Genomic DNA, 16,842 nt, shown 5'->3' with positions numbered 1-16,842 from the left:
AATTTGTTTTGGGGAAAATATGATAGGATCCCTGACAATACACTAAAGACCTTAGTTTCTAATATTGCAAATTTAAGACCCGATTGATTGTTTGCTAATTGATTGTTGTTTAATCATTTGCAGTGAGTACGGAGAAGTAGACCTGTCATGATGGTGTTTACGAGATTTTTTGTTGGGGTGTTTGTACGTAATGTATTCGCGAATCACTTAAGTTGTATTTCTTATGTTTATTAAGTTGTATTAAAACATATATGTTTTATTAAGTTGTATCATTTCTTATGTTTTATTAAGTTGTATTTCTTATGTTTATTAAGTTGTATTATTTCTTATGTGTATTCGCGAATTTTTTGTTTATTAAGTTGTTCATGTATATATATATATATATAGTAGGAATTATTTGTTTATTAAGTTGGAATTATGTATATATATAGTCACAATTTTTTGTTTATTAAGTAGTTCAGGTCTATATATATAGTTGGATACGACTTAATTAAGAAATGTATATATGTTGATCATAGCATTTGATATACGTTGGGAAATTGATATATGTTGAGAAATGTATGTTGATGTTATCATGTATACAAACAAACAAATTTATGAGAAATTTATTAAAATTTTTTTTTTCCCTACACAAATTATGACAAATAATACAAAAGGATTAGTAACGTGTCAGTTCTGACACGTTACTAATTTCACAAAAGGATTAGCAACGTGTCATTTTTAAAATGTTACTAATTAGTAACATGTTAAGTAACATGTTAAGAATGACACGGTACTAAATATTAGTAACGTGCCAATTTTGGCACGTTACTAAATAGTAACGTGTCAATATTGGCATGTTACTAAGCCTTTTGTAACATGTTAATACTGCCACGTTACTAAAAGTATTAGTAACGTGCCAATATTGCCACGTTACTAAGCCTTTTGTAACGTGTCAGTAAACTAGATTTAGCAACATCCAATTTATTAACACACCAAACACGCTACTATACACACGTTACTAACATTTAGTAACGTGTCAATTTTGGTACGTTATTAAATAGTAACGTGTCAATATTGGCACGTTACTAAGCCTTTTGTAACGTGTCAGTAAACTGGATTTAGCAACATCCAATTTATTAACACACCAGACACGTTACTAACATTTAGTAACATGTCAACCTTATTAACACGTTACTAACCTCCTGTACCTAATCCTACAATTTTTTGTAGTGACCATGAATATGGAGAAGAATGTGGGCTGAAACTAGAATATTGGGTGCGGACAACACAAAAATCTGAGAGTGAGCTTGGCCTTTGGAACTGTTAATGAAACTGATGATGATCCTACGTGGCAAGAGAGAAATGATGTGAGCTCAGATGAGTTAGGTTGCTAGTCGGTGGACGGCAGTAGAGGGATGCGGGCGATAGTGGCCGGATGACCGTAGTCAGAGGTAGTGGCCTGTAACAAGATCAGTCATTTTGGAGTAACAAACTCCAGATGCACAAGTCTCTATTACAAGATAAAACCATAAAGGGATAGGGAGATAAAAACCCAAATATAACAACAAAAACCTAAAAACAAAACAAGTAAAACATAAATACAATAATAGAACCCAACAACACTAACACTGACCGAGAGAACAAGAAGCGAATGGCACACGGAGGATGCTGACGGGTGTGTGATACCCACATGCTAGTGCACCAAACATTCCCTTTTCCTGGCCTCCCTTTTTCATTTTAAGATTATATATGCAATATATATTTCTATATATATAGTTTTCAATTTTTTTTTTTTTTCTAAGCTAAAAGGGAATAGTTCTCACTTTTTTAGGTAGTGGAAAGGAACAGAGTAAAGTCTAGAACAAATCCTAAGATGCATTGGTCAACATGCTCATCCATCCCCCTCCCTCCTTCCTTTCTATTGAGCCATGGCTTTTTGCTCCTCTCTTGTGTCACCGAAACATCCATTCATCAAACTCTTCCTCTTATTAGCCACCATCATGAGGGGCGGGGTTGGACAGTCCTACACGTCAGTCTTTATCTTCGGAGACTCACTGGCCGACACCGGAAATATATTCTTCCTTGCTCCATCTTTCCACTCTCTCTTCCCTCCGTACGGGGAGACCTACTTCCACCACCCCACCGGACGCTGCTGCAATGGCCGTATAATCACAGACTTCATTGGTAGGCATTCATGTGTACCCTTCATGCAGCTGGTTTAATCTTTTTCATTAATTCTACATATATACCATATATATCACTTATATTGTTCATGTTCTTTATAATGTCCTTCAATGGGCAGCTGAATCTCTGGGACTCCCATCGGTACGGCCATATCTTGGGATGAATAATACAAGTATTGAAGAGGGTGTGAATTTTGCTGTTGTGGGAGCAACGGCATTGGACGCAGCTTTCTTTGAGGAAAGGGGAATTAACGCATTTACAAACTGCTCTCTAAGTGTTCAGTTGGATTGGTTCAAGCAAATCCTTCCAGCTTTCTGCAACACATCTTCAAGTAAGTTTCTTTTTTCTTCTTCCACCCTTCCCTTTTTATAATCATCTCCAGCTCCAGCGAGTCATTGTTGGAGATTAAAATAGGAGAAACTTCATAAAACGTCCCTAAACTGTTACTCGTTTTGACATTATTTCTCAAAGTTTAAAAATACAAGGTATCAATGTTCAATTTCTTTCAATTACTCCCATTCGATTATGGTTTTCTGTTAAATTTTGTCAAAATTTCCAAAAATACCAATGTATTTTTTTTTTATTTTTTTTATTTTTTTTTTTAAATATGAATCTTTACAATTTGGAAAAACTTCAGTTCCTGTGAAATGTCATCACTTTTGGAATGTCTTCATTAAAGTTCAATTTCTATGAATTTAGTGTATCAATCTTTTAATTTTTTGCAATGTCACCCTCCTTTAACTTTTCCCAAAATAGCTCCATTTGTATTAGAAAAAAAAAAAAGAAAAAAAATTGCAAAAATTAAGTTGTTGGTCCGAATTTTACGGTATTTGCAAAAATACCCATGCTTCATGACTTTTATGATCATGTCCTTAACCTTTTAAAAGTGTTAATTTATAATTACTATTTTTCAGAAGTTTGCAATATCAATTATCTTGTCAAAATTTAGCGTTAAATCCTAACGGAAGAAGTGAAATCTCCAAAACACCCATGAGATGTTTATAAAATTACAAAATACATTAAATTTGAATAGAGTATTTTGTAGGAGTGTCAACCCGGTCCCGGTTCTTGGTTATTGGCCAAAATCAGGAACCGGAATCGGGGTACTCGGTTTTTTAATTTTGAAAAACCGGAGCTGGAACCGGGTACTCGGTTACTCGGTTATACAATAACCGGCTAGTTCCTGTTAGTACCCGGTTATCCGAACCAGGTAACTGGTTTTTATTATTTTATTATTTTTTAAAAAAATCATTTTGGGCTTATTTTAGGTATTGGGCCTAATTTTTGAGCTTATTTGAAGTATTAGGTCTAATTTTAGGTTTTTTTATCCCAATAAGTTGGACTTTGTTATGATTGTTCAAATATATATATATATATATATAAAATCGCAAAAAATCATTGTTTTCGGCTTTTAGGGCCTAAAAAATTAAAAATCCAATGTTTAAAAATGTCCTAAAACTTCATTGTTTAAAAATGTCCTTAAAATCAAATGTTTATAAATGCCATAAAAATTCAATATTTAAAAATGCCCTAAAAAAATTAAAAATTAAAAAAAAAAGAAAATATTATTTTATATATATACCTGGTTACCCGGTTATTCAGTTCTAACCGGGTGCCAAAAACCGAAACCGAAACCAAAACCGGAATCGGTTACCCAGTTATCCAGTTCCAACCGGTTTCAAAACTGGTTTTCTAGTTTCCCAGTTGGTACCTGTTTTTTTTTACACCCCTTGTATTGTGGGGATTTTACTTCCTCAGTTTACAAACTTTCGAGAGATAATAATCCTAAATTGACATTTTTTAAAATTTAAGAATATGATATAACAATGACATAAAATCCAAGATGGGTATCTTAAAATATTTTGAATATTATCCACATGAGAAGTATGGCGCGCTACACATCCCAAATTTTCTTCCTAAATGATGTGTTAACATCTCATGAGATTTATTATTTTGAAAAATATGACACCAACTCATGGGATGGTGGCACATCATTTGGAAACCAACTTTTAGAACAAAAATTTGAGACATTTAGCATTTCTCTATCCACATAAGGCAATTAGACGGTAGGAACTTCAGGTATTCCTTCAAATTAGACTGAGCCATAGTCTGACCGAACCCCATAAAAATATTAATAAGATCCAAAACGACTAAAACTAATAGGATTAAAAATTTCAATTCAAAAAGTCCAATTCTTACCCAACTACATATCCGGTTAAAAAAAAGTTTTGTCGAAAAAAACAAAAGCAGCTCCACTTATTATCTTGTCATGCCTTATTGATTTCACGGACTTGGTGGTATTTAAAGAGAAAACCAACATCCACCCCGTGCGACGGTATACTTTGAATGGCCGGTGGGCCGGTGGGCCTTCTTTTACTTAAATTTCAACGACGCCAACTGAAGGTCAAGCAAGAATAAGAGGTCCAGTTGTCCAGTGATTTTGACTGCATGGATGGTGTGATTGATTTCAAATTTTCAAGTGATTTTTAACAAAGCATATGATGCTCTTGGCCTGATTCATCGACCATCTTTTATTTATTTATTTTCATATTGGTCAATCTCATATGTTACACGTGTGAAGTGCTTTTCATATTTTTCACCTTACAACAAGTTTTTTTTTTTTTTTTTTTTCCTTCGTATTTGTTTTAAATGAGGGGGGCAAACTGAAACCAAAACTTCAAAATATAGTATGAGTTGTAATTTGTTAAAATTAATGAGGTAAATTTACAGGGACAAAATGTAATTTATTTGTGCATATGAAATATGCATGATCTTGGTTAATTAGTTATAATATTTATAATGTGATGATGATTTACAGAATGCAAGGAGAAGTTTGAAAGATCTCTATTTCACATGGGAGAGATTGGAGGCAACGACTACAATAATCCACTCTTACATCTAAGAAGCATAGAAGAGGTTAAGACATTCGTGCCCCTAGTGATTAAAGCAATCGCTTCTGCCATTAAGGTAACAATTATGGTTAATTTATGGATCCCATCAAATATATATGCAGGCTAGGGGCGGAATTAATAAAATTTTGTTTGGGGTGACTGAAACTAAAAACAAGAATTTCTTTCTTGTGAATCAAGTTGCTTACTATATATATTAATATGACATCTTGAAACAGATCGAGTTTATGGTATGAAGTAATTGGAACATGTAACATTTTGGTGACATTGCTCGCACCAAAAACCTTGTGCACATTAGCAAACTTCGCTGGCACTCTCTTTTTTGTGCCACGTGTCCCTTTCTAGGGCAAACAAAATCCCAAAAGACCACTTTTCCTTAATCTCTAACCCTTAAAGTTTCTTATCCATATCTTTTTCAGGACACTTTCTCAAACCAAAAGAGAAAGCCTATATGGCTATATTCATAAAATAATAATAATAATAGGGGAAAATGCAGTTTACCCCCCTGAAATTTTAGGAATTTTTCAATTTTAACTCCAAAATTCAAAAATTGGCAATTTACCTCCCTGAAGTTTCAGAAATTAGCAATTTAAACTCTCCGTTTAATTTTTTCGTCAAAATTGACGGAAATATATGAAATTACATCATTACCCTTAGGCTTTTTTTAAAAAAATTTCGTCCAATTTAACGGAAAAATTAAACAAAATGTTTAAATTGCCAATTTTTGAAACTTCAGGGGGGTAGATTGCCAATTTTTGAACTTTGGGGTTAAAATTGAAAAACCCGTAAAATTTCAGGAGGGTAAACTGCATTTTCCCCATAATAATAATAATCGGGGTAAATACATTTTTCCTTTATGAATTACCATGCATTTTCAACATGGTCACATGAGTTGACGTGTTTGTCACTCAGCCCCATTGAACTACCATTCACAAATGAAAAACTCCTACCTTTAGGGAATTTTGATAAATCAAATGAATATTTCTCTTTAGATGTTAAATCTTAGTAAATGACACAAATACCCTCAAATAAAAAAATATAAACATTAAAAACTTACAAAAAATAAAATTAAAAATTAAAACAACAATTAAATAAAACTAAAAAACTTAAACTTTAATTTTTTTTTTTTTTTTTTTTTTTTTAAAAAAGAAAAACTAGATTCAGGGGGTGGTGGACAGACCAGCCCCCAAGCCCATGGGGGTGGCTCGGCTAGCCCAAAAAAATTCATCGGGGTGGCCGCATGCAATGGAGTGGATTAGCTACCCCCAAATCTCATTGGGGAGTTCGAGCCACCCTCGAATCACACGGGGGTGGATTGACCATCCCCGAATCCCATAGGGGGGTGTCGGACAAGCCCCAAAATTTATTTATTTATGTGCCTCTTTTGAAATTTTCTTTCATTATTTTATTTGTTTAAGGGTATAATTATTTGATGTAAATTTTGTTTATATAATTATGATATTTACGTCATTTCAAGTTTTCTAATGAGATTGGCCAACGAAATGAGAGTTTTTGTAAGTAAATGTTCGTTAGTTCATAGTGTAGTATTGAAAATGTGTCGGCTACAAGCAAGCACCTAGCATTTGGTGAATGGAATGTTAGGGATACCTAGACTTGCAAAATGTAAATGCACTAGGATGTTGCTTCCGTATTTTCTATATATATATATATATATATATATATATATATATATATATATATATACCACTTTTGAAGAGAATTTCTTTCATCATCAAAACATTTGCGTTGCAGGAGTTGATTGATCTAGGGGCAGTGACTTTCATGGTGCCCGGGACCACGCCAATTGGATGTTCTCCAGCCTTCCTAACATATTATGAGACTGCAGATAAGGAAGAATATGACCCTGCAACGGGCTGTCTGACGTGGTTAAACAAGTTTTCTGAGTACCACAATGAGGAGCTTCAGAAAGAACTAACTAGGATTCAAGCACTCTATCCTCATACCAATATCATCTACGCCGATTATTACAATGCTGCAATGCATTTGTATCGGTCCCCAACCCAATATGGTAACTCCAGCACTTTCCTAATAATTAATTTGCGTTATTTTGCACCTTTGTTGACAACATATATAGCTTGAAATTGCATATATAAGTTAGGGAAAAATTCACTTTACCCCCCTGAAGTTTCAGGTGTTTTTCAATTTGAACCCCAAAGTTTAAAAATTGGCAATGTACCTCCTTAATGTTTCAAAAATTTTCAATTTAAACATTTCATTACTAATTTCCGTCAAATTGGACAGAAATCTATGAAATTACATAATTACCCTCAAGCTTTTTATTTTTATTTTTATTTTTATTTATTTTTTAATTTGCGTCCAATTTAACGGAAATTAGTAACGGAAGGTTTAAATTGAAATTTTTTGAAACATTAGGGGGTTCATTGCCACTTTTTAAACTTTGTGGTTCAAATTGAAAAACTCTTGAAACTTTAGGGGGGTAAAGTGAATTTCCCCCTATAAGTTATTAGTAGCTAGCACTTGTTAGAGATTAATGGACAATAGAAGGGTAGGAAAAATGCATGTCAAATATACAGCTTGTTAATTTAAAGAGCCTCTCTCTCTGAGTGAAATCTTTTTTTTAACCCACCTCTCCGGTGAGGTGTTCCCACCGCCTTGTGCAGCTTTTCTGGGGAGAAGGGATGGGCTTTGCTTTCTCCCTAGTGGAGCCAAAAATTTATAATTGTAGGGGCCATATTAAAAATATAATAAACTCAACTAGAATCTTAGGTTCCAACAACTAGAATCTTAGAATGATGTTCTTTAGCTGCAATCCTTAGAGATTTAAGAAGGCACTCTTTGAGATTTGGAGTTTCGTCATTAAAATCCAATGGTATATTACTTTTTGGAATGCCAACTTCTTTTCTTTTGAATAAATAATTTTTAATTTTAACGTTGTGATTCATGAACCTAAATTTTTGAAGTTAAATTATAATTACATAAGAGATAACCAAATTGATAAACAATCATAGAGTAGAAACAAACATATATATATATATATATATATATATAATCATGCAATAAATTATATACAGCTAAAGTGTTTAATTTTTGCTCTGACTATGAACACTTCCCAACTTTTTTTTAAACATATATTTCTTGAAATTTTCTACAAGCTAATTTTGTATAAATCTTATAATATTCTCCAAGAAGCAAATAATGCTTGATGGCTGATGCAACCAAAACAAATATTATATTTGCCTTATTTACTTAATAGAGAAAAGAAAATGGTTACCAATAATTCAATAAAAAGCTTTAGAGTGATTAAAAATAAAAAAGACACTCATTTTCAAAAGAGTTAGCAAGCCTCTCTTTCAATTTTTTATTTTTTAATGACAAATATATAGGAGCCATTTTCAAAATTTTTCTTATAAAAAAAAAAATTAAAAAGCTTGTGGGGGCCATAGCCCCCAAAGGCCACAATGTGGCTCCGCCACTGCTCCCACCACCCCTCTTCCTCTCCGCCTTGTGCAGTGTTTTTTTTCATGCTTTCTACCTTTTCCCGGTTAGGTTTTCCCACCATCTTAATTCTGTGGCTTTTCTGGGGAGAAGAGATGGGCTTTGCTTCTCCCTCCTCCCCTCTTCCTCTTCGCCTTGTGCGGTGTTTTTCCTCCTCCTTTCCACCCCTTCCCCTCCTTTGTTTATGTTCTTGCTTTGTTGTTTAAAAGATAACTTGTTAATTTATCGTGCATGGTAGTCATATATAAAAAAGATTACGTTTCTCACTTTTAAACATCAACGACCTAAGTGTCGTTATTACTTAGTACTATCAACAATTTAAAGGTTATCAATGACGACAACAAAATGTCATCAGGAATAAGAAGTTTTCAGTGACGACATTTCAGTTGTTGCTACGTACTAAAGTGATCACTAAAGACCAAAATTCTATCTCTCTCTCTTGTGGGAATTATAATATTTATTGTGAGAAGAATGCATAAGTCTTAAAGTGGGTTCACAAAGAAAAAAAAATCATTTATTAATATAAGTTCGGACACGGTTTTCCTTCAGAATAGATTGGAATAAATTTCTTCAATTCACTTTAAAGGAAAACTTTATTCTATCAAGTGCTAAATTAATTAATTTTTCATTATGACTAATTAGAAAAATCTTGCATTTATTAGTCACAATAGATTCTATAATATCAAAAAGGTTGGATACTAATTATACCAATTACATGTCCATCGCAGGGTTTACCGGAGGAACACTTACGGCATGCTGCGGAGTGGGTGGTCCATACAATTACAACGCATCAGCGCAATGTGGCACCAGTTCATTGGTGCGTGCTTGTGATGACCCTTCACAGTATGTTAGCTGGGATGGCAAGTTCTTAACAGAAGCCGCATATAGATTGATTGCCAATGCTATTCTAGAAGAAACATATATACATCATTCCTCAAGTTAGTAGTAGTACTACTAGTACTTGTGAATTATTTCCCAAAATGTGACATTAATTTTATGTGTTCCTTCGTATGATTTGTTGGCTTATAATTTGGATGACCTTCTTGGCAGACTATGCTTTAGATTATTGAAACTTTTCCACTAAAGTTGTTTCGTTTTCTGACTCCTTAGGGTTTTACATAGAGGTGGGAAGATTAACTGTTTACTGCTTACCAACTGCAATCGAACCGACATTAACCTCCTATTGTCAGAAGTCGGTTGGCATTCGGTTAAGAATTTTTATACTGACACCTGTTCGGTTCGGTTATTCAGTATAAATATTTTTTTGTCAGTTAACCGAATTAACCGATAATAAATATAATTTACCAATAATAAATATTCCAAGACCAATTTATTAGTAGAAGTGTAGAACATATGTATAGTGGACTCTTATTGTGTTAATTAATAGGCTCATTTAAAATTTGTTTGGTTCAATAAACTATTTTAGCCCAAAAAAAAAACAATTGCTAGTGATGACCCTTCCAAAACAATTAATTTTTTGCCCAATTAGAAAAGCCCCCCTAAAACCCCACCAGGCACCCCCCCTAAAACCCCCCTTGGCTCCGCCACTGCCTGCAATTGACATGTAGTTGGTATAATTAGTATCAAAACTTTTTGATATTATAGAGTCTATTGCAACTAATTCAAGCAGAGTTTTCTAATTAGCAATAATTCTTAAACCCAAAAAATTAATTAATTTAGGACCTGATATAACAAAGTTTTCATTTAAAGTGGGTTGAATAAATTATTCTAATCCATTCTGATCAAGGAAGTCTGTGTCTGAACTTATATTAATAAATTATTTTCTTTCTTTTCTTTTTTCTTTGCGAACTGACTTTAAGACTTATATATTCTTCTCAAGATAAATATTATAATTCCCACAAGAGAGAGAGTTTTGGTCTTTAGTGACCACTTTAGTCGCAATGACTGAAATGTCGTTGCTAAAAACTTCTCATCCCCAACGACATTTTGTTGTTGTCATTGATAACCTAAAATTTTTTTATAGTACTAATAACGACACTGAGGTCATTGACGTTTGAAAGTGAGAAACGTAATCATTTTTATATATGTATACCATGGTCCATGATAAATTAACAAGCTATCTTCTAAACAACAAAGCAACAACGAGAACAAAGGAGGGGGAAGAGGCAGAAAGGAGGAGGAAAACACAAGGCAGAGAGGAAAATGGGAGGAGGGAGAAAGCAAAGCCCATCCCTTCTCCCTAGAAAAGCCACACTAGGCAGTGGGAAAACCTCATAGGGAAGAGGTGGAAAGGAGAGGAAAAAACACCGCACAAGGTGGAGAGGAAGAGGGAAGGTGGGAATAAGCAAAGCACATCCCTTCTACCCAAAAAAGCCGCACAAGGCGGTGGGAAAACTTCATAGGAGAGGTGGGTTAAAAAAAAGATTTCCGAGAAGCACTTCAAATTAACAAGTTATATGTCTGATATGCATTTTTCCTATATTGTTTTTCTCCCTTCTCTTAGTCCTCTATAGGATTTCTACTCTTACGAGACAAAATCCTTCTGTGTAAGATCCTCATATATCTCCAACAATGGTATCAGAGCTCTAGAAACAATGGACAAAGGGAAACAAAAAATTGAAGAACAATCTACAGAAGAATCCACACAATCTAAAGATCATCAAACTTTCATACGATAGATCATCCAAACCATCAATAGACAAGTAGTGGGCTTGGCATCGACAATAGCTTTCTACAATCTTTAACAAATGCTTGGCAATTCAAACGTGAAACCCCTTACTATTACAGTGGGAGGTTTTCAATATTCAGGCAATGTTAAAGTTTTGCAGAGACATTATTTATTGGAGAAAAATTACTGGAATACTTATATGGAGTCTCCACCAACATAATCTGAGAAAAAATTTCTCTGCAAGAAGGAAGCGACTCCTCCATTGGGTTTTGAGCATGTTGAAGAATCATCCCCAAAAAGTAAGGAAATTTCGCCAATTTCAGAAAAAGACAAAGAACACTCGAAAATTTCAGGTTTTTCTTCCCCTTTTTCGTATATAAATTCTGATTCTGGAACAGAGGTTGAAGACAACCCAAATTTTGACCAAAACGACACTATTTTGGACAAAAAATGGGTTGAATTCAACCCCTGGAGCAAAAATCGTGAAGATTGGAGCCCCTATTCAGACGACGCCATTTCACCCAAGTGGAACGGCGCCATACAACATCAATTCCAGAAGGCGCCTTTTGGCCCTTCTGGAAACGACGCCATTTTGCGTCCCTCCTAGAAGGCGCCTCAAAGCCCTTCTAGAAACGGTGTCATTTTGCAACCAAAACGAATGATGCCGTTTCAAAAGCTGCTGCACCCTTTCCTTCACATATGCAAAGCGACACTGTTTCACCACTAAATGGTGTCAGTCCATGAACCCTAGAAGGTGGAAGGAAAAAGCTGCACGACGTCGTTTTGGGATCCAATCCAGAATCTGCTCCAACCCGAGCCGGACCAAAGTGGAAGCACATGGCCCGTAAATTTATTCTCAGAGCCTAAGCCCAAGCCCAAAAGCTCAAAGCCCAAGCCTCCATTTCATCCGACCTGGTTGCTGACCCGGATCCGGAACCCATCAAGATTATCCAACTAGATTGTGCAACCAATCCATGTTCCGACCCGAAACTGTGACCCGACCCGGAAGGAGACTCGCGCACTATTCTGCAGCCACTAGGCTGTGCCACGTGGCGAGCGAAACCGTGGGTCAACTCGCCCAGTTTCGTGAGATCCTACCCGTTTTGCCAGACCCTCCCATTTAACCCAATTCCTCCAAACCACCCGGTTCACCTGAACTGCTTGGTCCATCTAAACCACCCAAATCAAGGCCCTTTCACTCTTTTCGATCCTTCTGGCTCATTTCATCCTCGATTCAAAGGATTCCAAAACTAGTGGAAAGATAATTGGAAGGGGAAGAAGGTAAAATGTTTCTACAAAAAAAAATTTCACAACAAAAATCAGAAAAAACATTGGGAAAAAGGAGAATCTTCGCATCAAGACAATCAAGATGTCCATCGACCATTCGTTCGACCTTGTTCGTTGTCTCCTACACAACACAAGGAAGTTGAATTTACTATTCCTGATTTGGCTCAATCGGAGATTACAAGTGACCGACATTTAAAGGGTCTACACCCTTTAAGGATTGTTCGAACAGTTGCACAACACCCAACGGATCCGTGGCCTTTGGACACAAATCGATTCACTGTTCCTATATGGAGTGAACAGGTCTATTAGAATATATTCAGAATATATTTTGATATTCACCATAATTGCTGATTTGATATATTTTTCCTGTATTTATATATTGATATTATTCTGCAATATTGTACATTAATTCTGTGATTGTATTTTCTATTTTATCTAGCCTTATTCAACTGTAAATAGGCCTTTCTGTATATAATTCAATTCACACAGAAATATAGTATTCAGTTTTATCCTTATATTTCATAGTTTATTTTAATATGGTATCAGAGCCAGGTTTTGGCCTTGTTTAGAGAAGTAGGAAGTCAGTACGTTCTCCACGCAATTCAAAGGCTTTTTCGATCTTGTTTTGGTATAAATATTATACCAACAGACTAAAAAAGGTCTGATCTATCTTGTGGAGTTCTCAGATCGTCGTTCTGAAGTTCAACGCGCTCTCACGCTCCGTCGGAAGTTTGTGTCACTGTTCACGCATCGCCTCAGTCAGCCGTTTTCAGAAAAATACTGCCAAAATTCAGATCGGAGGCTACCGATCTACTGGCTTAAAGAAAGTACGTGCCACCAGGAGACTCCACGCGCCGCCACAACTTTATGTGGAAATTCTCACCGTCGCACGCACTGTTGCCGGCCACCACGCGCCGCCCTTGTCAGCTGTTTTCAAAAACAAATCTCAGATTCGTGATTGGAGGCTACCGATCTGTCGAACCAGTTGAAGCACGCGCACCGAGGAGTCACCACGCGCCGCCACCTTTGTAAGTTGTCTTTTTGAGCCAAGCATATTATCGAGACTATTTAAATGTGGACCCTTTAAATCGGAGATCAAACATATTATCGGGACTATTTGAACAATTACAAGGCTGGTCTCATTTATCCTCTAGACAACTGATTTCTCAGCTATCTTATTTTATTATTTGGTGTGTATAATTTAGAACCACATATTTATTTATTGTTGTAATTTTTCTTCAGATACAATAGTAAGAAATTGTAATAATTAACTTTTATTACATTTATGGTATACAATCCACATTTTAAAATGGCTATAAAAAGCGGTGTAGATGCCTCTAAGGTTGTAAACCTTAACGGCATCAATTTTAGAATGTGAAAACGGAAACTTTCTTATGTACTGACGCATTAGAAAATATTATACACTCTAAATTCTGTTAAACCAAAATTAGATGGTGAAAATGATGCATAGATTGTCAAGAAACAAGAAAAATGGTTAGAAGATGATCTTATGGCAAGAGCTACCCTTATTCACAGCAAGAAGGATAATATCATTCTTTTTTTTTTTGAAGAACATGAAACAGCAAAAAGTATGATGGAAGCTTTAGATCAAAAGTATGGACCTAGATCTGACACACACACACAATTGTTATTTAATAAATATAACAATGCTCGTATGAAAGAAAATGATTATGTAGGTGATTATGTTAATCAAATAGAACTTGTTGCAAAAGAATTATCAAATGCAGGTCATCTAGTGTCAGACAAAATGCAAGTTACAACCATACTTAGTAGTCTTCCTCTATCTTGGGAACATGTCGTAACTTCTTTGACACATAGTGGTAAAGAAATTTCCATGATATCTCTACTAGTGTTACTTGTGTTAGAAGAAGAGAGAATAAAGAGAAGACGAATAGAAGGGACAGCTACAAATCTACTGCTGGCAGTGCAATTGCACAAAACTCGCATGCGCCCACATTCCATGGAAAACCGAAGAAATTCAAACGAAGATGGAAGGGAAAACCGAAAAGCAACTTAAAAAACAAAAGAGCATGCTATAGATGTGGAAAGACAGGACATTTTAAAGCTAACTGTTCGAAGAACAATGGGAGCAAGAAACAGAAAGAAATAGCTATGACCATTACTAAAGTACTGATGGCAGAACCGACTACAAATTCCTGGCGGATAGATTCGGTAGCTACTAGACACATCACTAGAAGTCGCGAATTTTTTTATTGATTTCAAGGAAAAACCCGTCAGTGAACATAAACTCTACATGGGCAACAATACTTACAGTGATGTCTTAGGAGAAGGAAAATGTAAGATTTCTGTTAATAGGTCCATTATTGTATTATACAATGTCTTGTATGTACCTAGTATCCGTAGAAATATAATATTTGTACCCATATTAGATGACAAAGGATATAGTATAAAGTTGAAGTCTACATTAGCTGAGGGAATATATTAGTAAAAGGTACTAAAGTAGATAATGTATACTTTATAAAAGTTGATAATAAAAATTCTATATCTGATTTTTTAAATGTGTCAATTGATAGTTCTTTCTTATGGCATTTAAGATTAAGTCACATAAATAAGGATAAATTAATCCGTATGAGCAAGAGTGGATTATTACCAAAAATCATTTCTGAGAATTTTAATATATGTGAATCATGTATTAAAAGGAGAATGACTAACACGTCATTTTCAAAACATTGGAAATCATTAGAATTATTGGAAGTTATTCATTCAAATATATGTGGACTTTTAAGAACTAAAACACATAAAGGAATGGAATATTTTATCACTTTTACTGATGACTATTCAAGATATGGACATATCTTGTAACATCCCGATATTTCTCTTATTTTATCTTGTAAATAAATCAAGTGTTACACTAAAATAATATCACACAACGGAAAAACTGTAATTATCAATACAAAATAATACTGTTAAAATACTTTTCTTTATACAAAATACCCATAACTATGCCAAACAAGGCCTTTATACAAATCTATCCAATTGTCTAAACTCTAGACAAACTCCTCCAACTTGGAATCTCAGTAAATCTCAAGTATGAATTTCTAATCACAGCTGCAGCCAGAATGTAGCAAAGACTCATTTCCAAGCCAAATTGGGGTTTTAGTCTTATTTTTGGGCTGAGAGATAGACCTCCGATTTCTCTAGGATTACTAAGGCTTCTATGACTCTCCTAAACCCTATAAATAAACCTCTATGCATTTAAGAAAAAGGCAAACAAGTCTGGTGACAAAAAATTCACATATTTTCTCTTTAGTTTAGTTTTTCTTTAGGTTTAGGTTTAGGTTTTAGTTTTCATAGTCATATGGAGCTAAATTCCCAACTAAGGTTGGGGATGAAGCCTCACCGATGAAGAACAACATTACTTTTATGTAAGTCTTTATTCATCCGATTTTATTGAGTTTAATATTCAATTGTTTTACTTATTTTCAATATGTAGAGTGATTCTTGGATATCTTGTTGTGATTCAAGGATACATTTGATGATTTAAGATAATTCTACATAATTGATTAGTTGGCTTTATTTGTCTAAAAATTGGATATCCCTTATGATTTGTTCTTCGGATATATTTGGTGTTTCAATTAAATTTGGATTCCTTTTCTGATTTATGTAATGAATTGATACATGGGATGATTTTGATTAATCTTTTGAAGCATAGTAAAACATATCGAAGATTTTAATTGTGAGAATTTCGGATTAATATTGATGAACATGAAGTATGTTGTTATGATTTCGTGAGTGTGAATTCTCAAACCTTAGTACCTTTATCTATTGTTTATTTTATTTAATTTATGTTTTGTGTTTTAATTTTCAAAACCCTTTTTGAACTAGGTTAGGATTTAATTAGTATAGATATATTTTGTTCATCAAAAAACAATTTCATGTGGGTTCGACCTTGCACTTGCATTATATTGCAAACGATTCGTGCACTTGCGGGTATATTAAAATTTGCACAACATTAGTGCTGTCCCGAGGGACCTATAGTACAATACCGGTATTGTACGCTACTGTACATTTCATTAGTGGCACGACCAAGTCCGACCTCGGGTGGCCCACACCAGCAATGATGTTTGTTCTATAGTGATCAACCATTAGGGAATTGCTGCACCTGGTCACAAAACCATTGGATCCATAGCCCACATAACAATATACACATTTGACCATAAAACTAATATGTATAGTAAGCCCATGACCATTATACCATACGTATCGGTGTACTATGTCATACGATGCAACTTATCTTGTCTGTATTTTACATTCATGCTTTTTACAAGTCTCACTTTGTTAACATATTCAACACAACGTTTTTCTCAAAATGCTAGAGTCCATGTGCAACAA

The 16,842-nt window shown here is 34.6% G+C and overlaps 1 protein-coding gene across 1 annotated transcript; it reads left to right on the top strand.

Moving 5' to 3' along the window:
- The first annotated feature begins 1,876 nt into the window (after positions 1-1,876).
- Positions 1,877-9,593, top strand: LOC132171820 (GDSL esterase/lipase At1g28580). Its single transcript, XM_059583223.2, has 5 exons — positions 1,877-2,166; positions 2,285-2,497; positions 4,985-5,133; positions 6,828-7,104; positions 9,281-9,593. The coding sequence occupies exons 1-5, from the start codon at positions 1,911-1,913 to the stop codon at positions 9,493-9,495; spliced, it is 1,110 nt and encodes a 369-aa protein (XP_059439206.2). The 5' UTR covers positions 1,877-1,910; the 3' UTR covers positions 9,496-9,593.
- Positions 9,594-16,842: the final 7,249 nt, after the last annotated feature.

This window comes from Corylus avellana, chromosome 1 (assembly GCF_965113065.1).
Source record: "Corylus avellana chromosome 1, dhCorAvel1.hap1.2, whole genome shotgun sequence".
Classification (NCBI taxonomy): domain Eukaryota; kingdom Viridiplantae; phylum Streptophyta; class Magnoliopsida; order Fagales; family Betulaceae; genus Corylus; species Corylus avellana.
Note: the sequence above shows the minus strand (reverse complement) of the source record. Positions and strands in the feature narration are given on the sequence as shown.